This window comes from Rattus rattus, chromosome 8, assembly GCF_011064425.1.
Source record: "Rattus rattus isolate New Zealand chromosome 8, Rrattus_CSIRO_v1, whole genome shotgun sequence".
Taxonomy (NCBI): domain Eukaryota; kingdom Metazoa; phylum Chordata; class Mammalia; order Rodentia; family Muridae; genus Rattus; species Rattus rattus.
Genome location: NC_046161.1, coordinates 67871776 through 67895870, shown reverse-complemented (window position 1 = coordinate 67895870; position 24095 = coordinate 67871776). Strand labels below are relative to the sequence as shown.

At 40.6% G+C, this 24095-nt stretch overlaps 1 protein-coding gene across 1 annotated transcript in view; it reads left to right on the top strand.

Annotated features, from left to right (window-relative positions):
* The window catches only part of Unc13c (unc-13 homolog C), a 443880-nt gene that overhangs the window by 362104 nt on the left and 57681 nt on the right, over positions 1 to 24095 (top strand). Inside the window, exons 24-27 of the mRNA XM_032910033.1 lie at positions 4310 to 4398; positions 9337 to 9486; positions 20816 to 20939; positions 23741 to 23797. Of these exons, the coding sequence (XP_032765924.1) occupies positions 4310 to 4398; positions 9337 to 9486; positions 20816 to 20939; positions 23741 to 23797 (420 nt within the window). The remainder of the gene's footprint in view (positions 1 to 4309; positions 4399 to 9336; positions 9487 to 20815; positions 20940 to 23740; positions 23798 to 24095) is intronic.

Sequence of the window (24095 nt, the reverse complement as noted above, 5' to 3'; positions counted from 1 at the left end):
AGCTTTTGAGGAGGGCCTCTCCAAAAAAGAATACAAATAATAATGAAAACAGAGTACCAGCCTCAGAGCTGTATCATTTGTGATTAATTATTTACAATACTGACCACATATCTTATTTCAGACACCGTACCACTTTCTGATGGGATGCTGTCACTTACAAGGATATTGCTCTCGTGCCAGGTTCTCCATGGAATGCTCACAGATTTCCCAGTTGTATTTCCAGCTGAACAAGGCCTCAATGGAGTGAATAGGCTTTGAAAAATGGAGCTGTTGGAGAGAATCAGCCTTTTTAAAACAAAACAAAAAACAAAAAAAACAAAAAACAACAACAACAACAAAAAACAGAGCTAGAAAAGACTGTGAGAAATTCCTAGAAGCCCTTCCCTGCTGAAATCCATCTTAAGAGGTCAAAAAATGTTAAATCAAACTTGAGTTTATTAGATCAACCATTATTTATTATGATTATTTAGTAGGAACAACCACTGGGGAGAATGGAAAGAGAAATCAGAAAAATGACACAACTTGTAAATTAGATGAGAAAAATACTAAGTCAAGACTTCAAGAGGACAAGTGAGCTAGGGAAGATGTTTCAGAGGCAAGATTGGGCACATCTTGGTATCCAAGTATCAATGGAGGAAGAATATGGAGGTCAAACATGACATCTGCATTTTACCAAAGTCAGAGAAAACAAGAAGAGAAATAAGTCAAGCCAGAAAGATGAGCCCCATGATTATATGCTTTGAAGGAGGTACAAATGGATCCTTGGAAGGAAAAATCTACTAGGCACCTAGGAAACTAGGCAAGATGTCAAGACTTGTGTTAGAGAATGCAGAGAAGAGAACTAGGGGGTCCTTCGCATAGGTAGTTACTATAGTCTTGAAGGTGGTTGCTCAGGGGGAGGTAGAATGAAGAACAGAAAGGGAAGATTAAAGGCATTAATATTTAAAGAGTATGGAGAGGACTTGTAGTCAACAGGAAGAAGGACAAGCCATGAAAAACTGGGCAAGCAAGGAAGTAAGGGTTTGAGAGATCAGCAGCAGTATGAACAGATGCTGAGCAGGATAAATAAGGTCACCAGGCTGGGCAGTGAAGAGATCATGGTGACCTATATCATGCACTGCAGTGCAGAAGCCATGCTGTGGTGGACCAATAGAGGTTTCCAAGATGCAGACAGATATAGAGCACAGTTTCAAGCTTGTGAGAAGTTCAGAGGTGAAGGAGAGGGGGCAAGTAGCCAGATGTTGGTGAGAAGGTTAGCTTCTCTTCCATTATTCTGCCTTTTGTTTGTACGTGAATGTCATCAGCATATATTCATAGAGCAGGAAAGTAAGATTAATAATAGACTGATTATTCATCAACAAAGCAAGAAGCATGGTTAAAGGCCCAGAGGCAGGGAGAAAGTCCTCAAATGAACAGAGGTCTTCTAAGACACGATGCTTTGGTTTTCATAGAAATGGTGATAGACCTTGCATAGTAAAAGGTTTAAATAAAAATAATGTCAAAAGATCTAGCACAAAAATAGGGAGCAGATTAATGTAGATGTATTAAAGGATTTGATGCAAAAAGTATTAAGGGTTTTTAATTTTAAAATATTGAAGCATTTAAACAGTGGACAAATAAATCTTGGCCTCATTTTCTAGAGAGATGATAGGCAGACCACATGGCCTTCCCTCCTCAGCCGTAGTTCTCTGGATGGGTAGTGAACGCACTGTACCACTGAGGCAGAGCTCTGAGCACAGAGCAGGCACCCTAGAGGCTGCAGGAAAGAAAGGAAAGGGAGCAGCAATTAGCTGTGAAGAAGTAAATGGCACAGGAAAGACCTGGAGTTCTTCCCTGGCATCTATTTTACAGGTGACTTTAATGAGATACCATTTAAATGTCCCTCTGCAGCCTACAGGTTGTAACCGCAGCAAGACCCTCATGATCCGTTTAACTGCCAATGATTTTAAGAGGGTTAAAGAACATATATTCTGATTAGATCCACAGAGAGAGAATGGGTGCTAGAAAAAGAAGCAGAAATGCATGTGGAGTTGGTATGGTAACTGAATTCTGAGCCAATGTCAGAGTATAATTTGACATGGTCTGGCAAGTAGGTATTTGAAATCAAGAGTGACTTGATAAGTCAGAATATGTTGTTGCTAATGAATAAAAGATTTTATTTCAAAAGCAAAAATATATTATTAACAGAAAACGTATCTATGGAGAATCATACTGGCCATCAGGATAACTCCCATGGGGAAACTTGTTGGTTTTGTGGATCATCTCCCATCACCTTTTCATATATTTAGTACATGCAAGTCTTACAGGACTCTGGGGGGGATACATTGACTTGCATAGGAAGCCAAAGTCTATAGAAAAGACAATAAAAGAATTTTGAATACAAAGTAAGATAAAAGTGCACAGTTTACACATGCTAGAGCTGTTGCCTGCCTCTGGTGAGGATTGCTTGAGGAAGGTCTGTGAAACGAAGTGAGAAATTATCTATACTTTAAAGAAAAAACATTAAGCCAGATGCAGTATTGCATGGCTTTAGTCCCAGTGCTTAGGAAGCCGAGACAGGAGGATCTCTGTGAGTTCAGGCTGTTCAGGTCTATATGACACGTTTTGGGACAGACAGAGCTATGTAAAGAGACCCTGTCTTGGAAAGAAAGAAACACAAAAACAAAGGAAAGGAAAGGAGAAGAGAAGGAGAAAAAGGTCAAGAGAGGGAGTAGGAGGGAAAAAGGAGAACAGAAGAGAGGAGAGAAGAAGGGAGAGGAGAGAGGAGAGGAAGGAGAGGCAGACAGATGGACAGATGGACAGACAGATAGATGGACAGAGGCTATGGTAAAAATGTAAATAAATGCTTGCCTACTAACAATCTTTTTTGTAAGACTTTTAAAAAAACTTACATTAACATATCATTCACACCCTCTCACACTTGTATACACACACACACACACACACACACACACACCATTCTTGCTAACCATTTATTAGTTTTAAAAAAAACACCCTTGGAGTATTGCAGGTTATCTTGTCCCAGGGAGTATTGTTGTGTACTCCAGGGACACTTCTTTGGATAAAATCCTACAAGCTTCCATTACTCACACTCATTTCATATACTTCCTAGGTCTTTGGCTTATATGTCACAAATTTGTTTGTTTCACTTCAAGATTTTGGCACCATTCCAACCTCTTTTCATTAGAAGACCAATTTGTCAAAGAACTACACACACTAATGAGAGGAAATTTAATTTCTAAAGGCTCAAAGGAAGGAAGATTGACATTTCAATTTCAGAGACTGTGACACTATCTTTACATGAGTTTATCTCTGCTTGATGGTTTACATCTGTTAGAAGGTCTTGTTCTGTTTATAATTCAACTGTACTTCTAATTTGTAAAAACACAACCAATGGGATAAACTTCCCAAGATGGTAAAATCCATGTTGATGTTTTACTGCCATTACAAAAAAAAATGAATTCTTTAAAAAAAAAATAAGTAGACATCTTTGAACCTTACCCTGGGTTGCACAGAATACCCAGAGAAAAAGTCAGACCAGTGTTCTTCAAAGAAACCCGAGGGCTTAGGGGATCTGCATGTCCTTCTACCTAAAACTCCACAGTTGGAAAATGTACTCAAACGCCTCCCAGTAACGGCATGGGCTTGGCATCCATCATCCTGAAGCCTAAAATGCAAAATGCTCCAAACTTGAAGGTACCATTAGTGTCTTACATTCTGAACTGTCTTGGATTTCAGGATTTAAATAACAATTGTGAAGCGAGCAAACTCTAGGCAAAGACTTCAAAATCAGACAGAGATTGGAAGGCCTTGTGGTCCCTGGCATTTTAGATTTGCAATGCTCAGCATGTTCTCAAAAGTTACATTTTTTTATCGAATGCTCTTCTAACATACCTATTTACTTATGGTTGGATTAAACACTGAAATATATTTTGAATCAGAGCACATTTTCTATTAGTGTATATAAAGCATTGGGTTTTGCAAAGCATGAAATTATCATGTTCTGGGAAGTAATCTCGCCATGCTTTCTATCCCATCATTGTAAGCAAGACAAAGCTTTGCCCTCTAGCTCCTACCTCATTCAGCATGTTATGTGAATCAAACAACATTCTCTCCTATGAGAATCCTTAATGGTTTCCCCAGTTTCGTAGGCCTTTGCGTTTTAAGAACAACAAAAAAAAAAAGGAAAAAAGTATGTCTTTATTGTTGTTTAGAGTCTCCATATTGCAAGCACAACACTTCTCAGAGGAGCAAACAGGAGTTTCTTTCTTAAAACTCCCAAGTGATGTTGTTTATGGTCTCCCTGCAGCTAGACCCCGAAGCTAGCACTATTCTGAAAGAACTTCAAATCAAACTCAACGGGGTTCTGGATGCGCTCAGCGTCACTTATGGAGAAAGGTAAGCAGCCTCACTAGTTGCCTGACCGTATCAGGTTTTATTTGTACTGACCACTCACTTTGCTTCAAGACCTGGTCTAAGCATCTTCTCCTCTGCAAAACCTTTCGTGACGCCAGGATCCAAGAATGGCGCCTTGCTGAAAGATGTCTGAGCATCCTTCGCTTCTGTGGTACTCGCAACGCTTGTCTCTAGGCTTCGATGTTGATTTCTCTCCCTTTGCTCTGAAGGCAGAAACCAGCTCATAACCATTTGTAATGCCAGTGTGGACTAGAAAGCAGAGTTCTGGAAAGAACGGAGAGAGGGAGGAAGAAGCAAAAACTTACATAAGAAGCATCCGTTTTGCTGGAGCCTTGCATGCCACTGTGCTTGCGTTTCAGAAGGACAACACCTAGCCCCATACCACATTACGTCAGCACGACTTAGGGTTCATGACTCCAACTACCTCATGAGTAAGAGTTTAGAGACTTTGAGCATCCATATTTTTAAGCCAACTTGCCTTAACTCTGATATGTTTCTAAAGAACGAGAAGTGACCTGATATAAACTTTATTCTGCCCCAGTATGAGAGAGCAATCATTTCACTACCAATTATTAAAACAGGTCTAAATTAAATATATCTTTGAAGAGGTTCATTAATTTAATATAAAATTTGTTTAAAATATTGCTTCAATAAATGTTTGCTTATCCATTTAAATTATGTGCTTGGCTTCTCAGTGTGGCTATAAAATTATCTTTATGGTAAAAGCTACCCACCTCTCATCCTCTACTTGGTTTTAGAAAGATAAATGATTTGTAAACATTTAGTGATAACTAAGGCCACAATTAATGAGAAAGACCGAAGGGACTCTAGAAGCACTGTTTTCTCAGATAGCAGAATGAAGCACAGGAGTGCCCCAGACTTAAGAGTCCTCTTGATTGTCAGAGGTGTGGTCTCAGATCCTCTAAATGGAGTAGCATAGTCTTGCTGGAACCTAACTTCACAGGTCAGACACAGAGTACCCTGTCTGGAGCTTAGGACGCCTGTCCTTCCCTCTGCCCTGCATTGACCTTAGTATCTCGTCTCTGTGCTGTGTTGCCAATGACCTTCATGAGCCTGCTGGTTCAGCCTCACTGCAAATCAGCAAGATGGAGGCTCTCTCTATCTTCAGTTGGAATGGCAGGAATTGTTTCAGAGATGTGGGGTTCAGTTGCCCTGGCAGGAGGTGACAGTAATGGGGCTTTGTTTCAGCCCTCTTGGGCTGGCTTCCATGCTAGTTGTGAATTAATGTGCTAACCAAAGAAAAATGTTAAAGAACAATGGGGTGGGGGCAGGGTAGGGCCGGGGGAGGGGAGGTTGCCTTCAGCTACAAAAGGCAGCAAGAAATTAGCGATTTTAGAGGAAGAAAATTGGAGTCTAATAAAGTGAGACCTGCTCGTAACTTTATGGGAAGTAAGATAGCTAAACAGAGCAGAAACTATTTTTCCAAGCTGTCTAAATCCTCTTGATGAGAAACTTTTGAATTTGTGTATTGTGTAAGAGAGAGAAAGACTGAATATATTAGCAAGAGTTATCATCCCAACGATGCTCCAAAGACTAAATTATATACTCAGGTTTGAAAGAATTGAGGCAGACTTTGCTTCGGAAGGAAGGATTGATGCTCTCAGGGCTGTAGAAGTGCCTTGCTTTGAGGACAGTTTTATAGAGTTTGAAAAGGAAAGCCCTGGGCTGGAGAGATGGCTCCAGTGGTTAAGAGCACCGACTGCTCTTCCAGAGGTCCTGAGTTCAAATCCCAGCAACCACATGGTGGCTCACAACCATCTGTAATGAGATCTGACGCCCTCTTCTGGTGTGTCTTACATATAATAAATAAATAAATCTTAAAAAAAAAAAGAAAGACCCCAGGGAATGTAAGCTGTAAACCCCAGCAGTTGCTCGGTATAAGAGAAAGAGGAGGGAGAAGAGGAGGAAGAGGGAGAATGGAAATCAGCCATGTGGTGGGAAGGAGAGCTTCGGAGGAAGCATGAGAAAGCCTGAAGTACTAGAGCAGAGACAGAACAAAGGGAAAAGTTGTGTTTTCTGTATAACTCAGTAAATAGGTGGCTTCATAAACCTGAGGCTGTGTTTCTGCAGCCCAGCGAGTGACTGGAGAGATTTTTCCTTTTGGCCAAAATAAAATAGATTTCCCTTAGTGGGTTCTCCCTGCTGCTGGATTAGGTGTAAATAATTCAAGGCTGTCTCCTAGGAACTCTCAGGGGCTGGAGGGATTGTTTGGTTCCTTGGGTACCCAAGAAGGCTTTGGTCATTAGTTATTGGTTCTACTTTTAGCTGAGCTTGTCAATGTCCTTTTCAAACAAAAATGAATAGACTAAGAGAAGACTGATGCAGACACAGAAGATCATAGATTTTATCCTACATACCAAAGACTCATAGATGCCCAGTACCCCAATCTTTCATTATTTTTAAAATATCACAATGAATTGAGTTCTGTTAAGGTCATTTGTGTTCTTGAAACAAACGGACCACCCATCATGCTTGCCTTGTAAGAAGAATAATTATTCTATGCTGTTGCTATGATACGTCACACACGGTTGTGAAGCCCATGGCAAGCAACATGATCATGTTGCAAAGTCAATCCAGAGAACGGCATGAGCCTGCTCCTCTCAGGAGCTGAGGCCGAAGCCTTACAAATAAGGGGAGACCTCACTCCAAAAGCCAATCGCATCTCAGGTCATTAAAAACTTTAGACTGTTCTCGGCACCCTCAGCTGTCAGGTTGGCCTAGTGATAACGCCAGGATGAAGGCAAACTGGGCCGGAGCCTTTCAGAGGCTCCTGACATCCTTCCAGACCACCTGCCTCCTCCACAGACCAAGCGAGTTCATGCAGTGATGAGTTAAGATGGTCTAAAAGGTTCAAATCTTGTACCCCTTAAATTTCTGCTTGCACATACATTGTTTACTCACTTCGGTTCTGTCCATTTCTTTACTGGAACCATTAGTGCCTGAAGCTGGCTGGATTAGGTGTAAATAATTCAAGGACGTCGAGTAAGATGCACCTATGTTCTAATTATCCCCATTGTTTGAAGCATCTTAGTAATGCGTGTCAAGCTACCACGATTTTAAACTCCCTCTTGCCACGCTCAGGTGGAGACCATGAGCATCAGTGCTAGAGATGCAGAGAGTAAATAGAAACAGTGCAAGGGTGGCTCTCCCAGGCTGTTTAAATCCTCAGTGACGAGACAAGAGGCAGGCAGAAGGGGGTACTCCAGGGGTGCATTCAACCAACCCTCGCTTCTTAATAGCTTTATTATGATGACATTGACATGTAAAACCTATATACATTCAAGGCACACAACATGATAATTCCAGATGTGTATCCAGGAAACCATCACCACTTTCTAGCTTCTTCATATATGTGTCATGTCTTCAGGGCTGCCATTTGTCTGTGACAAGAAAACCCAATTTAAGATATATCCTCATACCTCTGCCTACAGAACACACTATCGTAAATGATCAACCCAGTGCTTCTTGAACCAACTACGTAGTGCCAGGCATTGTCGTTTGTACCATTGTGCGTGGATAGGTTCTTGGTCTGGAAGAATTCCTAGTTACTGGAGGTAATAGGTAGGAAATAAATAACTGAGTGCATATCATGTGTTGAATAATGGACAATATAATTAAGAAAAAATACAGAGTGGTTAGGGGGCTGTAACTTCCTTTTGAGCGTTCAAGGAAGGACTGTACGGAGTTGACAGCTGGGATTTGCCTCAGGGAAAAGAGATGCCAGGGCAGCCATCAACCTCCCCATGGAAGAAAGATCCTAACAGTGCCCATAAGACTTCCAGGGTTACCTCAGACACGGAAGTTACCAAGAGAGCCCAGGGATGCTGTTATGCTGAGTTACCACAAAGACCAGTGAAGAGTGGCAAGCGATGACTCTCTAAAACCACGCGTAATCCTTGTTGTCCGTTGTCCTCCTTGAAATGTTTTCCTATTTTTCTATAATCAGCTCTGAAAGCTATTGAGGGCTTTTGACACAGGCAGCAAGACCCGGCCTCCATGGTAGGTGATCTGTCAAGACTTGGACAAAGTGACTGTTGGGAGTGAAGGCTGGTGATAGTTTGACCAAACGAGCACATTTTGGAGCTTGTAAGTTATCAGATTTAGGGTACCTGGTGCAAGTCTGTGGTTGCTCAGATGGCAGCTGTGAGGAGCTTAGACTTGCACGTGGACAGGTTCCACAGACAGCTGAATGGAGTGGTATGAGATGCGGGATGTATGCCAGGGCCACACATGTGGATTTGGAAACAGATGCACTTGTCTAGAGAGGGGCTCTTGGACCAAAGAACTAGTTCAGAGCATCGTAGTGTATAATATCTAGAGAGAGCAGAGTTTGGTTTGAATTTCATGTGAATAGTAATGTTTAGTATGATCATATCCCAGTATGATCATATCTCAAATATCAGAATGAACACATTTACACAAAAATATTTATGATCTGAAATTCAACTTTAATGGGAACTTGGTATTTTTTTCAATGACTATGAGAACCCTACATAGTAATGGTCAGTCGGTTGGAAAGAAGTTGCTGGAAAGACTGGAGAAAGCAAAGAGGATGTGGAGTTACAGAAAATGGGCCAGAAGGCAGGTTCTAATGTCCATAGTCTCGCTAGAGCAGTCACTTCTCCAAATGTCCTCAGAGGCACAGCAGCTGTCACCACCACAGACGGTAGCTGAGTGAACAGCCATCCTGGTTGCGGTGACCCCCCTGAAGAGCATCCCTGTCGTCTGCTTTGCATACAAAGGTTCATAGTATGTGTTGAGTGCAACTAAGCCCTCAAACAAATGGGGAAGGGAAACAATTCCTTTCAAAACAGTGGTTCAGTTCAGTCTACAGAAGTAGACTTAAGACCCAGGCAACCTATCGGCTTCTCCTCCAGAGTTTATGTTCTTTACTTTCAGTTTCCAACTTGTAATTGAAGAGTGTATAAAGCAGATGGGTGCCGAGCTAAATCAGATGCGAGCAAACGGAAACAGCACAGCCAATAAGAACAACGCAGCGATGGACGCGGAGATTGTGCTGAGGCCGCTCATGGACTTCTTGGATAAGACGTGAGTTGCTGGCCCACTTTAACCTTTCCTTATTGCCCAGAATTCCTAACCGTGACTGATCATTCTTTTGGGGAGATTTTGGTTTTCTCTGCACAAGGTAACTTTGAAAGAACGTCTGGGGAAATGATGGCTCAGTAAATAAAATTTGTTAGACAAGCATGAGGACCAGGGACCAGCCTCCATGTAAAACAGCCAAAAGAGATGGCTTGAGGGTTAAGAGGGAATACTGCTCCCGCAGAGGACCAGAATTCAGTTCCTATCACTCACACTGGAAAACTCACAACTGTAACTCTAGCTCTGGAATCCTCTTCTGGTTGCTGTAAGAACTTAGGCTCACGTGCACACACCCATATGTGGGCAAATGCAGAAACATGTAATTAAACAGTAACAACTGGGCATAATGATACATACTTTTGATGCAAGTGCTGAGGATACAGAGATCAGTGGATTTCTGGGTCTCACCCACCAGTCAGCCTAGCATACTTGATGAGTTCAAACCAATGAGAGACTGTCTCAAAAACAAAGGTGAGTAGATTCTGAGGGATGACATCCTAAGATTGTTATCTAGTCTTCACACGCATTCACACATGTGCACATATACCACACACACATACACGGATATGAGCATACAACACAGAACAGCACACTTTTAATAGTGTTTATATGAGCTAGAAGAATGAGAGGAAACTAGTGTTGGTGGCTCACAGGGAGCTGCTGTTCCAAAGCAGAGAAACATTTCAAGTTTCCTGCTCCTCGGATAACACATTGTTTTCAATTCTTTGGGCATACAGGCCAAATTGAATCCAGAATATCTGATTTCTCTTCAGAACCCCACAGGAGGAGAAAATAGCGCATGTGTGAAGACAATGAATTCAGCAAAGCCTGACATAATTGGTGCCCACCTGTGTCCAACCCAGCTCTAATCACTGGGAAAGATTAGAGGAAACGCAAGCTCCTGGTGCCTTTGAGATTACAGTCTGTCCAGGGGGTGGGTTAGCATGGAGTGTTTTCAACAACAGCAGCAAAGCTCTGCTCAGAATGCTGGTTGTGGTTGGTGTGTGTGTTTTGTGTCCTTCCTGTCTCTGTGCTCAAAGGTTCTGATTTAGTAAGTTGGCCATAGACTTAAGGCAACAATATTTTCAAATACAGTCACAGTCCTGAATCATTTATTTACCAAATAGCTACATGATTTTTACAAATGGGGATACCAGCTGAACATCTCTAAATCAAAGTTTCTCAAATCTGAAATGTTATAGAACCCAAGCCACAGTTTCAAGGTTTCCAGGTTGGGAAGGCAAGTCTGTGGCATAGACTTTTCTAGCAGATGCCGGGCCTGGGGTTTGTGTAAATGAATTATTCTTAATATAAATGTAAACAGTGAATTAATCTGGCAGCCATATTTCTTTACCTTATGTTAGTCCCCAGTAACTCCACAGAGAAACCAAGGTTTATTTAAAACTGCACCTCCATAGCTGAACAATTAATGATCTATATTTACTGTCTGTGCTAATGTGGCTGCCTCCCAGACCATCCCATGATACTTGCATATTGCTATTGATCTGGCTCTTTGGGCTTCAGGTGTGTTTCCATAAATTCTCTCTGGACCCCTTCCTTATGGCTCCAAACCCTCCATCCTCACTAATTTGAATCTCTCTCTATCTCTCCCCTCTCTCCTTCCTCTGGTTGGCAATCCCACCCTATTCTCTATTCTGTTCAGTCATTGGGTGATCAGCATTTATTGGCAAGGTAGAGAATAAGTGGTAGGAGCTGTTTGCATGAATTTGAGACAGGAGATTTTGGGTATAAGCATTACAATGCCCTGCCCAGATTGAAACACAGTGTATAAAAACATTATGCCTACAGGTTTACACCCCAGCACTGCAGGGGAAATGAGGATATTTTTTTTTGGAGCATTTCAGATTCCATTTTTTTGTGCTTTATCAATAAAAATATTTCAAAATCCCTAAGTTCAAAAATCAGAGACAGCATTCCAGATAAGGTATGAGCTGTACTCAGAATCAGAGCTGGTAGGGGACAAGAAAAATAAATTACTGTTAATACATTTGAAAGATCCATGCTACATATGGTAATTTTATAGACTTTATCTCATTTATTGTTTTGTGGCAAATTAACAAGGGGATTAAGAATTAAAAAAAGAGATCGAACCAAGCAAAATCCCACAGGAAGAGCCTTTCGACACATTCACAGCATCTGCTTCAACTCCACTCCCCTTGCTTATAACCAGACTGCAGATGTAAGACTGATGTTCCAGGTGCTTTAATTTCAGTAAATCTCACTATTCTCTGTAGATAAAAATATTGTGGAGGACAGACAGATGGTCGGCAAGTGTGCAGAAGGTAGGTAGGCGGGAGGATGTACAGGAAAGAAGAAAACAAAGAAATAGAGATGATAAAGAGGAGGAAATAGTGTCTCTTCATAGCTTCAGTTTCTTAGTGAGAATTTTATTATCCACTAAGTGTCCCCTTAGAATGTACTCTTGCTATACAACTCTGTCAATAAAGAGTTCAGTCTCTACAAACACCAGCATTTGGTTCCTAAATACAGAGGTTACACCCAACAGGACTGGGCGATCCTGATTCTCTTATTTGTCATGTGGGGAGCTCCTTATGGTTGGAGTCACCATTTTTCACTAATAGAGCCTGAGCTTCACATGCTCTGTAACCAAAATTACATCCAGGTGATTTCGATAATACCAAAGGCTAGCAGTGTAATTTTTGGATATGTATAACCAATTATAAAATACAATAATGGAGAAAATGAGTTCATTCTAATTTCTAATACATTTAGATAAGTTTATATGCTTTCAAAGATATTTAATGTTTATGAGTATTTGTAAGTATGTGTACCTTACACATGCAAAGCCGTAGAAACTAGAAAGCAGCATCAGATTTCCTGGAACTGAAGTTACAGACAGCTGTTATAGACCGGCTGTGTGGGCGATGGAAATCAAACCTGGGTCCTCTAGAAGAGCCATCAGTTTGCTTAACCACTGAGCTACCTTTCTGGCCCCTATTTTACATGCTTAACAGTGCACTTGTAATTATACTGGATTATATCATCTAAGTGGCATTCCTTACCATTCTTAGCAACATGAGATCGTGTATAAAGTTAGAGGTATAACCTTTCAAAATATGTGGAAGTTACTGAACAATATCTAAGACAGAGATAGTTGTATGAGATATAGAAAGTTGAAAGCTCTCTCTGAGCTCAATTAGATTGTGTAATTTTAAAGCCACTAGCTAGAGCATGTGCTGCTTAGTTTTTTTTTTTTTTTTTAACTTGAATATTTCTTATATACATTTCGAGTGTTATTCCCTTTCCCGGTTTCCGGGCAAACATCCCCCTCCCCCCTCCCCTTCCTTATGGGTGTTTCCCTCCCCACCCTCCCCCTATTGCCGCCCTCCCCCCAACTGTCTAGTTCACTGGGGGTTCAGTCTTAGCAGGACCCAGGGCTTCCCCTTCCACTGGTGCTCTTACTAGGATATTCATTGCTACCTATGAGGTCAGAGTCCAGGGTCAGTCCATGTATAGTCTTTAGGTAGTGGCTTAGTCCCTGGAAGCTCTGGTTGCTTGGCATTGTTGTACATATGGGGTCTCGAGCCCCTTCAAGCTCTTCAGTTCTTTCTCTGATTCCTTCAACGGGGTCCTATTCTCAGTTCAGTGGTTTGCTGCTGACATTAGCCTCTGTATTTGCTGTATTCTGGCTGTGTCTCTCAGGAGCGATCTACACTTCTGCACTTCTTTGCTTCATCCATCTTATCTAATTGGGTGGCTGTATATATATGGGCCACATGTGGGGCAGGCTCTGAATGGGTGTCCCTTCAGTCTCTGTTTTAATCTTTGCCTCTCTCATCCCTGCCAAGGGTATTCTTGTTCCCCTTTTAAAGAAGGAGTGAAGCATTCACATTTTGATCATCCGTCTTGAGTTTCATTTGTTCTAGGCATCTAGGGTAATTCAAGCATTTGGGCTAATAGCCTCTTATCAATGAGTGCATACCATGTATGTCTTTCTGTGATTGGGTTAGCTCACTCAGGATGATATTTTCCAGTTCCAACCATTTGCCTACGAATTTCATAAAGTCGTTGTTTTTGATAGCTGAGTAATATTCCATTGTGTAGATGTACCACATTTTCTGTATCCATTTCTCTGTTGAAGGGCATCTGGGTTCTTTCCAGCTTCTGGCTATTATAAATAAAGCTGCAATGAACATAGTGGAGCACGTGTCTTTTTTATATGTTGGGGCATCTTTTGGGTATATGCCCAAGAGAGGTATAGCTGGATCCTCAGGCAGTTCAATGTCCAATTTTCTGAGGAACCTCCAGACTGATTTCCAGAATGGTTGTACCAGTCTGCAATCCCACCAACGATGGAGGAGTGTTCCTCTTTCTCCACATCCTCGCCAGCATTTGCTGTCACCTGAGTTTTTGATCTTAGCCATTCTCACTGGTGTGAGGTGAAATCTCAGGGTTGTTTTGATTTGCATTTCCCTGATGACTAAAGATGTTGAACATTTCTTTAGGTGTTTCTCAGCCATTCGGCATTCCTCAGCTGTGAATTCTTTGTTTAGCTCTGAACCCCATTTTTTAATAGGGTTATTTGTCTCCCTGCGGTCTAACTTTTTGAGTTCTTTGTATATTTTGGATATAAGGCCTCTATCTGTTGTAGGATTGGTAAAGATCTTTTCCCAATCTGTTGGTTGCCGTTTGTCCTAACCACAGTGTCCTTTGCCTTACAGAAGCTTTGCAGTTTTATGAGATCCCATTTGTCGATTCTTGATCTTAGAGCATAAGCCATTAGTGTTTTGTTCAGGAAATTTTTTCCAGTGCCCATGTGTTCCAGATGCTTCCCTATTTTTTCTTCTATTAGTTTGAGTGTGTCTGGTTTGATGTGGAGGTCCTTGATCCACTTGGACTTAAGCTTTGTACAGGGTGATAAGCATGGATCGATCTGCATTCTTCTACATGTTGACCTCCAGTTGAACCAGCACCATTTGCTGAAAATGCTATCTTTTTCCATTGGATGGATTTGGCTCCTTTGTCAAAAATCAAGTGACCATAGGTGTGTGGGTTCATTTCTGGGTCTTCAATTCTGTTCCATTGGTCTATCTGTCTGTGTCTGTACCAATACCATGCAGTTTTTATCACTATTGCTCTGTAATACTGCTTGAGTTCAGGGATAGTGATTCCCCCTGAAGTCCTTTTATTGTTGAGGATAGTTTTAGCTACCCTGGGTTTTTTGTTATTCCAGATGAATTTGCAAATTGTTCTGTCTAACTCTTTGAAGAATTGGATTGGTATTTTGATGGGGATTGCATTGAATCTGTAGATCGCTTTTGGTAGAATGGCCATTTTTACTATATTAATCCTGCCAATCCATGAGCATGGGAGATCTTTCCATCTTCTGAGGTCTTCTTCAATTTCTTTCTTCAGTGTCTTGAAGTTCTTATTGTACAAATCTTTTACTTGCTTGGTTAAAGTCACACCGAGGTACTTTATATTATTTGGGTCTATTATGAAGGGTGTCGTTTCCCTAATTTCTTTCTCGGCTTGTTTCTCTTTTGTGTAGAGGAAGGCTACTGATTTATTTGAGTTAATTTTATACCCAGCCACTTTGCTGAAGTTGTTTATCAGCTTTAGTAGTTCTCTGGTGGAACTTTTGGGACCACTTAAATATACTATCATATCATCTGCAAATAGTGATATTTTGACTTCTTCTTTTCCTATCTGTATCCCCTTGACCTCCTTTTGTTGTCTGATTGTTCTGGCTAGAACTTCAAGAACTATATTGAATAAGTAGGGAGAGAGTGGGCAGCCTTGTCTAGTCCCTGATTTTAGTGGGATTGCTTCAAGTTTCTCTCCATTTAGTTTAATGTTAGCCACTGGTTTGCTGTATATGGCTTTTACTATGTTTAGGTATGGGCCTTGGATTCCTATTCTTTCCAGGACTTTTATCATGAAGGGGTGTTGAATTTTGTCAAATGCTTTCTCAGCATCTAATGAAATGATCATGTGGTTTTGTTCTTTCAGTTTGTTTATATAATGGATCACGTTGATGGTTTTTCCGATATTAAACCATCCCTGCATGCCTGGGATGAAGCCTACTTGATCATGGTGGATGATTGTTTTGATGTGCTCTTGGATTCGGTTTGCCAGAATTTTGTTGAGTATTTTTAAGCGTCGATGTTCATAAGGGAAATTGGTCTGAAGTTCTCTTTCTTTGTTGGGTCTTTGTGTGGTTTAGGTATAAGAGTAATTGTGGCTTCATAGAAGGAATTCGGTAGTGCTCCATCTGTTTCAATTTTGTGGAATAGTTTGGATAATATTGGTATGAGGTCTTCTATGAAGGTCTGATAGAATTCTGCACTAAACCCGTCTGGACCTGGGCTCTTTTTGGTTGGGAGACCTTTAATGACTGCTTCTATTTCCTTAGGAGTTATGGGGTTGTTTAACTGGTTTATCTCTTCCTGATTTAACTTCGGTACCTGGTATCTGTCTAGGAAGTTATCCATTTCCTGCAGATTTTCAAGTTTTGTTGAATATAGGCTTTTATAGTAAGATCTGATGATTTTTTGAATTTCCTCTGAATCTGTAGTTATGTCTCCCTTTTCATTTCTGATTTTGTTAATTTGGACACACTCTCTGTGTCCTCTCGTTAGTCTGGCTAGGGGTTTATCTATCTTGTTGATTTTCTCAAAGAACCAACTTTTGGTTCTGTTGATTCTTTCTATGGTCCTTTTTGTTTCTACTTGGTTGATTTCAGCTCTGAGTTTGATTATTTCCTGCCTTCTACTCCTCCTGGGTGTATTTGCTTCTTTTTGTTCTAGAGCTTTTAGGTGTGCTGTCAAGCTGCTGACATATGCTCTTTCCTGTTTCTTTCTGCAGGCACTCAGCGCTATGAGTTTTCCTCTTAGCACAGCTTTCATTGTGTCCCATAAGTTTGGGTATGTTGTACCTTCATTTTCATTAAATTCTAAAAAGTTTTTAATTTCTTTCTTTATTTCTTCCTTGACCAGGTTATCATTGAGTAGAGCATTGTTCAATTTCCACGTATATGGGCATTCTTCCTTATTGTTATTGAAGACCAGCTTTAGGCCATTGGTGGTCCGATAGCACGCATGGGATTATTTCTATCTTTCTGTACCTGTTGAGGCCGTTTTTTGACCAATTATATGGTCAATTTTGGAGAAAAGTACCATGAGGAGCTGAGAAGAAGGTATATCCTTTTTGCTTTAGGGTAGAACATTCTATAAATATCCGTTAAGTCCATTTGGCTCATGACTTCTCTTAGTCTGTCTACGTGTCTGTTTAATTTCTGTTTCCATGATCTGTCCATTGATGAGAGTGGGGTGTTGAAATCTCCTACTATTATTGTGTGAGGTGCAATGTGTGTTTTGAGCTTTAGTAAGGTTTCTTTTACATATGTAGGTGCCCTTGTATTTGGGGCATAGATATTTAGGGTTGAGAGTTCATCTTGGTGGATATTTCCTTTGATGAATATAAAGTGTCCTTCCTTATCTTTTTTGATGACTTTTAGTTGAAAATTGATTTTATTTGATATTAGAATGGCTACTCCAGCTTGCTTCCTCCGACCATTTGCTTGGAAAGTTGTTTCCCAGCCTTTCACTCTGAGGTAGTGTCTGTCTTTGTCTCTGAGGTGTGTTTCCTGTAGGCAGCAGAATGCAGGGTCCTCGTTGCGTATCCAGTTTGCTAATCTATGTCTTTTTATTGGGGAGTTGAGGCCATTGATGTTGAGCGATATTAAGGAATAGTGATTATTGCTTCCTGTTATATTCATACTTGGATGTGTTATGTTTGTGTGCTTTTCTTCTCTTTGTTTTGTTGCCAAGACGATTAGTTTCTTGCCTCTTCTTGGGTATAGCTTGCCTCCTTATGCTGGGCTTTACCACTTATTATCCTTTGTAGTGCTGGATTTGTAGAAAGATATTGTGTAAATTTGGTTTTGTCATGGAATATCTTGGTTTCTCCATCTATGTTAATTGAGAGTTTTGCAGGATACAGTAGCCTGGGCTGGCATTTGTGTTCTCTTAGGGTCTGTATGACATCAGTCCAGGATCTTCTGGCCTTCATAGTTTCTGGCGAGAAGTCTGGTGTGATTCTGATAGGTCTGCCTTTATATGTTACTTGACCTTTTTCCCTTACTGCTTTTAATATTCTTTCTTTATTTTGTGCGTTTAGTGTTTTGACTATTATGTGACGGGAGGTGTTTCTTTTCTGGTCCAATCTATTTGGAGTTCTGTAGGCTTCTTGTATGCCTATGGGTATCTCTTTTTTTAGGTTAGGGAAGTTTTCTTCTATGATTTTGTTGAAGATATTTACTGGTCCTTTGAGCTGGGAGTCTTCACTCTCTTCTATACCTATTATCCTTAGGTTTGATCTTCTCATTGAGTCTTGGATTTCCTGTATGTTTTGGACCAGTTGTGCTGCTTAGTTTTATGTCAACTCGACACAAGCTAAAGTCATCTGAGAGGTTAAGAAACTCAGTTAAGAAAATTCCTCCAAAAGGCTGGGCTACAGAGAAGCCTGAAGAGCATTTTCTTAATTGGTGATTGATAGAAGACCAGAGTAGCCCATGGTGAGGGATGCCATCCTAGGGATGGTGGTCCTGGGTTCTATAAGAAGGCAGGCTGACCAAACCATGGGAACCAAGTCAATAAACAGCACCTCTCCATGGCTCCTGCATCAGCTCCTGCCTCCAGGTTCCTGTCCTGTTTGAGTTCCTGTCCTGACTTCCTTCGATGAGGAATTGTGATGCGGAAGTGTAAACCAAATAAACCCTTTCCTCCGAGAGTTGCTTTGGTCATGGTGCGTCCTCACGCAGTAGTAACAGAAACTCAGATAGAGGAGGTATTTCAAAGTAAAACACTGGTTCTGCTTTCAAGGCACTGACAGTTTTGGAAGAAATAAGAGATACATAAATATACATAATAAAGGGACAGATGTGAATTTCATTTGAGCTGGGTATTTTAAAGGTGGATAGGATCTAAATGAATACTGATGGGGAACAGACAGGGAGAGGTAGAAAAACTTGACTGGGGAACTTTTCGTGAAAAATAAGATCATCTATATAATGATAAATCCCAATTGCTGCTTATACACAGAGCGCTTGGAAACCATCTACTTAATTGGCTCTACATCCAGCCAGTCTGGATAGTTCAGGTTGCAAAATCTGGTTTATGACTCTGACTACATTAAGAGAGCAGTGACTGGATTCCTCCCTTGGTTTCTATTATTTAAAGCAAACAGTGAGTGCCCAAAAGTCTTCACGGTCATTCTGAGAAAATCCCTGTAGAAATCACATTATATTAGACTATGCCTCTGCAAATAAAACATTCCCCAACATTTTGCTTTCTCCCTGATAGCCAGGTACTGCCTAAAATGAGCGACATCTTCCAACTAGGAGAAACCTACAAAGAGCTACAAGCGAGCCACTGGTTTCATTCGCTTTTCCTTGGTTCTAATCTATCCAGGATGAGTTTAGCGTGCCCAGTGTGTGAGCTAGCCACACACAACAGCAGCTGTTCTTCAGCTTAGACTTTTTGAAGCTGAAAATTCTAAATCTGCAGCAAAATGGGCCCCAGCTGCGCTCCAAATGTCTTGGAAGCTGTGCAGTAGCCTGTGTGCTTAGTTTCTCACTGTCTAGATGCCCATCTCTGGTTGGCTGGAGGAACTGCCCTTGACACCAGCCTCAAAACTCACCCGTAGGGGCTTCTCTGCAACTACATGGGGTTTCTACATAAGATAGAGCTAAAAGGAATACTTTTACAGGAATGTATATCTTAACAATCTCCCTGTTGGTATCAATTTTGATTAGTTAAATATCACTTATTCTTCACTGTCCATGCCTTTTCATATGGAAAAATGCTGTTTTGTCTATAATGACACACTACCAGTGTTATTATTTCTGAGCACAAAAGCACTAGGAAGTCAGAGGACTACCATAAAATGTATGCGCTACATCAGCCCTCATTATATTAGGGTCAAATCGCTGCCACTAAGATTATCATTGAGCCCAGAATCATATTGTAGATAAGTGCATTGCTCTCTCCATCCTCTCTGGGCCTTCATATAAAGATATTCATGACCAATAGCACATGATGCTGAAAGATGCACTTGACTTAGAAAAAATAGCCTGACTGGGTCTCACTCGCTAGTTTCCCTGCTTTGGACACACCTCTAAATGTCTCTGAGTCTATATTTGATTTTTAAAATGAGCATAATTAGATAAGAAATACATGCAGAAGAGTCTTGTAAAGACAAGTGTGTATAGCATGACACAAACACCAGAAAATGTTACTCCTTATCTCAAAGGAGGAAGATTGAAAGACACAACTTACCTGTTTGTGTTAGCAAACTCTGGGTTCTGGAAGAATTGAAAGACATCTCTGTCACATTGTCATATTGGTCCATGGCCCAGGAATGACAGTAATAAACCCTGGTGAGGATGTAGGAAAAGGGAGCACATATTATCCAGCCACTATAAACCAGTATAGAAAGTATATGTGTATGTTTGTGTATGATATATATGATGTTTATGTGTATGTATATGTATATGATATATATGTGTATGTATATGATGCATATGTATATGTGTATGTGTGTGTATATGATGTGTATGTATGTGATGTATATGTATGATATATATGTGTATGTGTATGTATGTGATATATATGTATATGTGTATGTATGTGATGTGTGTGTGTGTGTGTGTGTGTGTGTGTAAAGTAGAGTTGCATATGATGCAGCTATACCACTCCCAGGAACATATCTGAAAGATTTCTAGTCAACATGCCAGAGGGACATGTACATGTATGTCCATGTTTTTGTAGCACCATCCATGGCAGCCAAGTTATATGATCAGCCCAGGTATCTAGCAACATATGAATGGAGAAAAATAATGTGGCACACATATGGAAATACACACAATGGTGTTTTATTTACCAGTTAATGGCAAATTTTTTGCTCATAGAAAAATAGATGCTACTATTTTCCTCTGATTGCATTTTCTAGCAAAGAACCAGATAATGTACAGATATATATGTATGTATGTATGTATGTATATATATATATATATCATATATATTTTTCCATCATTATATGTATAACATATATTCATATATATATTTATATATTACATATTTCTCCTATCAATGGAATCTAGTATTTGAACATTGTAAGGGGCCTATGGAAGGATTCCGGTGTCAGTGTTGAATGTCAGTATCTGATCAGTCTTGCAATCTGACACTTGAGTGAGACTCGAGAGTAAATGTATATTTAATTTTTTTTTCAGATTAAGTCTTTCAGCAAAAATCTGTGAGAAAACGGTCCTGAAGCGAGTTCTGAAGGAGCTCTGGAAATTAGTTCTTAACAAGATAGAGAAACAGATTGTTCTCCCTCCACTGACAGACCAAACAGTACGTACCTACCGTGTGGCATCCTCACACACGCAGCATCCTTTCCCATCATCTTCTATTCGAATGAGTAGTTTTGGTATAGATGAATAGGAATTAATTCATTTGGGGAAATATTTTCTTGGTGTAAAAAGTTTTAACAGTGGTCGATTAGAGAACATTAAATGGATTAAAATCCATTTTAAAAAATGAAAGTAGCTATCTAAGTTCATATTTAATTGTCATCCAAAACTTCTCTCAAAAATAATTCAGTGGATCTGGAGATGTGGCTTAGTTGGTAGGGCACTTGTCAAGTATACGTAAAGCCCAGGGCTCCATCCTCAGTACCACATAATTCATGTGCAGTGAGGGGACACCTGTAATTCTAGTTCTGTGGAGGCAGAGACAGGAGTATCACAAGTCCAGGGTCATCCTTGGATACACAGAGAGTTCAAGAGAGAGATGGAAAAAGGGAAGAGAGGGAGGATGGACGGGGCTAACTTCAATTTGTAAAGTTATCTACTTACAGACATTTTTAATTTCTATTTAATATTACATGTAAAATATTTATCATACATAATATTATATATAATTTACTATTACTACAAATCCACAGAGAAGAAGTTGCGGTTCAAATAAAGCCGCTATGCTTCTTAAATATTACAGCTAAAGAAAGAAGGTCCAGGCAGTGCCGACATATTTCACCATTCCTTTCAACTTTCCTCTGTTGCCTCCCTGCTTGGAGGTTAATAGAGGAGATGGCTTTCTGTGGATTTGAAGCACTTGATTGTATCACATGCAGGAAAATAAGAGAAGTCAGAAAAATTGGTCAGCAGCAGGGCTGCACAGTGATCAAATGGTCACATGGTACCGCTTTTCAGTGCACACATGCTGAACCAAGCAATAAAAAAAAAAAAACTAATCTAGCATAACCTGGAATAATTGATTTTTTGTATGTGACTAAGAGAGATGAATGAATGCAAATAATAAATATAAAGTACACTAGTACACATATCAATACCACTAACCATGCATGTTTGTTCCAGTAGCAGTATATGTGCAGAAAATATTTTCTTATATGGTGGGCCAAGACATAAGATAGAGATGGTTTTGTTCACTTAACTCCAAGCCATGAATGTATGATTTCTTCCTCTAGAGCCTACATCTGTGGACAGCCAAATCACAGGCAAATGTTCAAACCACAAAGAAGTCTTATTCTGATATAACAACATGTATCTGATAATGCTACAGTGCAAGTTAGGGTTCATGGACTTGATCGGCAGGGGAGTGATAACAGTGAGCTGGAAATATTTCCCATGAGCAGAAACATGGGCATAGAATTTGCTCTCAGTTTGGCTACTGCACAGACCTGTTTCCAAGGGAACCAAATATTGGGGATCCTCCACTTAGAAGGATGCATCCAGAAGGGAGTCAATGCATGGCAGACTATCTTTTGCTTGGAGAAGTATTTGGAGAACTATCTCACACACACAGCCCTAGCCTGCAAGTGGACTTGGATGTGTGTTTGTTTGTTTTGCATTTTAATCATCTCCAGGGCAGCCATCACTTACACCTCAACCTGTCCAAGTGATCTCTTAAACTAACATTTATGAAAACACTTATTTATTTATATCTGTGTTGGGGTAAGAGTGTACCTATATACCCACCAAGAGTTTACTATGGCACTCTTGTGGAGGTCAGGAGACATTCTCGCCTCCATTATGTGGGTTCATGGAGATCAAATTTGGATCATCAGGCATGATGACAACTGCCTTTATGCGCTGAACCACCTCCCTGGCCCACAGTTATTTTTAATGATTGTTTGGTGAGAAAATTGCTGGAGCTTATGTTATTATTTTGCACTGTTACTTCCTGTATTAGGTTCAGTACATTGTGCAGTATGAAGACTATTGGGTTTCCAGAATGTACGTGTAATGTCACATCAGAAACACCATATACAACATTTCATTCCGAGGTCATTCCTCGGAAAGTATGTGAGGATCTCAAGGCTCCCTGTGATCAAACTGATTCTATTATCCATGACAAAGTAATATCGAAGCTTCAAACGAGTGCGTCCTAGACACTACTGTATTTGGTACTAGAAATAAAGAGAATAGCAGAAAAGTTATAGCAACATAAAAATAGTGAGTAATGGTTCCTGTTTATAATGACCATGCGCTCTGCGATGGAAGAGAACAGAAAGGATAGTTGAGAATAGCTCACTCCCTCACTATGACTTTATTCCCAAATGCTAGTGAATTTGGCCAAACTTGGTAGTTTTTCAGTCACATAGAGTGGTGGACCTGCCCCTGCTGTCTCATTCGGGAGTGCTCTGCATGGCTTATCCAGTCGTTTTCAGAGGTGGTGGTAGTGGCTTGCTTGCTGGCTTGCTTTTATTCAGGATCCTGATGATCTCCTACTGCAAGAGAATTTGGGGAAGTGTCTGACGGATGCCATACCATTTCAGGAAGAACATCCCTACCTTCTTCAGCCTTATGTCTCAGGATTTTACACACATTTATTTTGGAGAGTAGAATGAAGGAAGTGCCTCTGTGGGAAATGACTTGGGCCCATATGCTTCATTAAACTGATTACCCACACTGCATCTGGTTCTGTAACCCAGACTTAGCACTCCCAGAACTGGGACAGGGATGCCAGCCTTGCCCGATAATCTCTGTTCCATCTTTAGAATAGATCCATTATGCACCTCTGACAGAAAACTCAAAATACCATAGTGGAAATAAAAGATACTTTGATCTTGACCTCTACTACTGAAGATTTAATGACTGACCCGGTCCTCCTTTTCTTTTCCTCTCTGTTTCCAGGGACCTCAGATGATCTTCATTGCAGCTAAAGATCTTGGACAGTTATCCAAACTGAAGGTAAGAAGCTTGAGGAAACGGATTGGCCTTAAGTGGATGACCTAACTATGGCCCTGCAGATGCTGCCCTCCTGCTAGGAACAGCACCTCACACACAGGATGAAAATATGCTCTTCTGCGGCCATACACTTGCTTTAAGAGTTTCTAACCCTGGAGAGAGCGCTCTGTAGTTAGGAGTAGATGATCTCGCAGAGGATTTGGTTTCAACTCCAATCACCCTTAGGGTGGCTCACAAGCATCTGCTATGTCAGTTGCAGGGGATCTGACGCCCTCTTCTGGCCCTTATGAGCACTGCACAC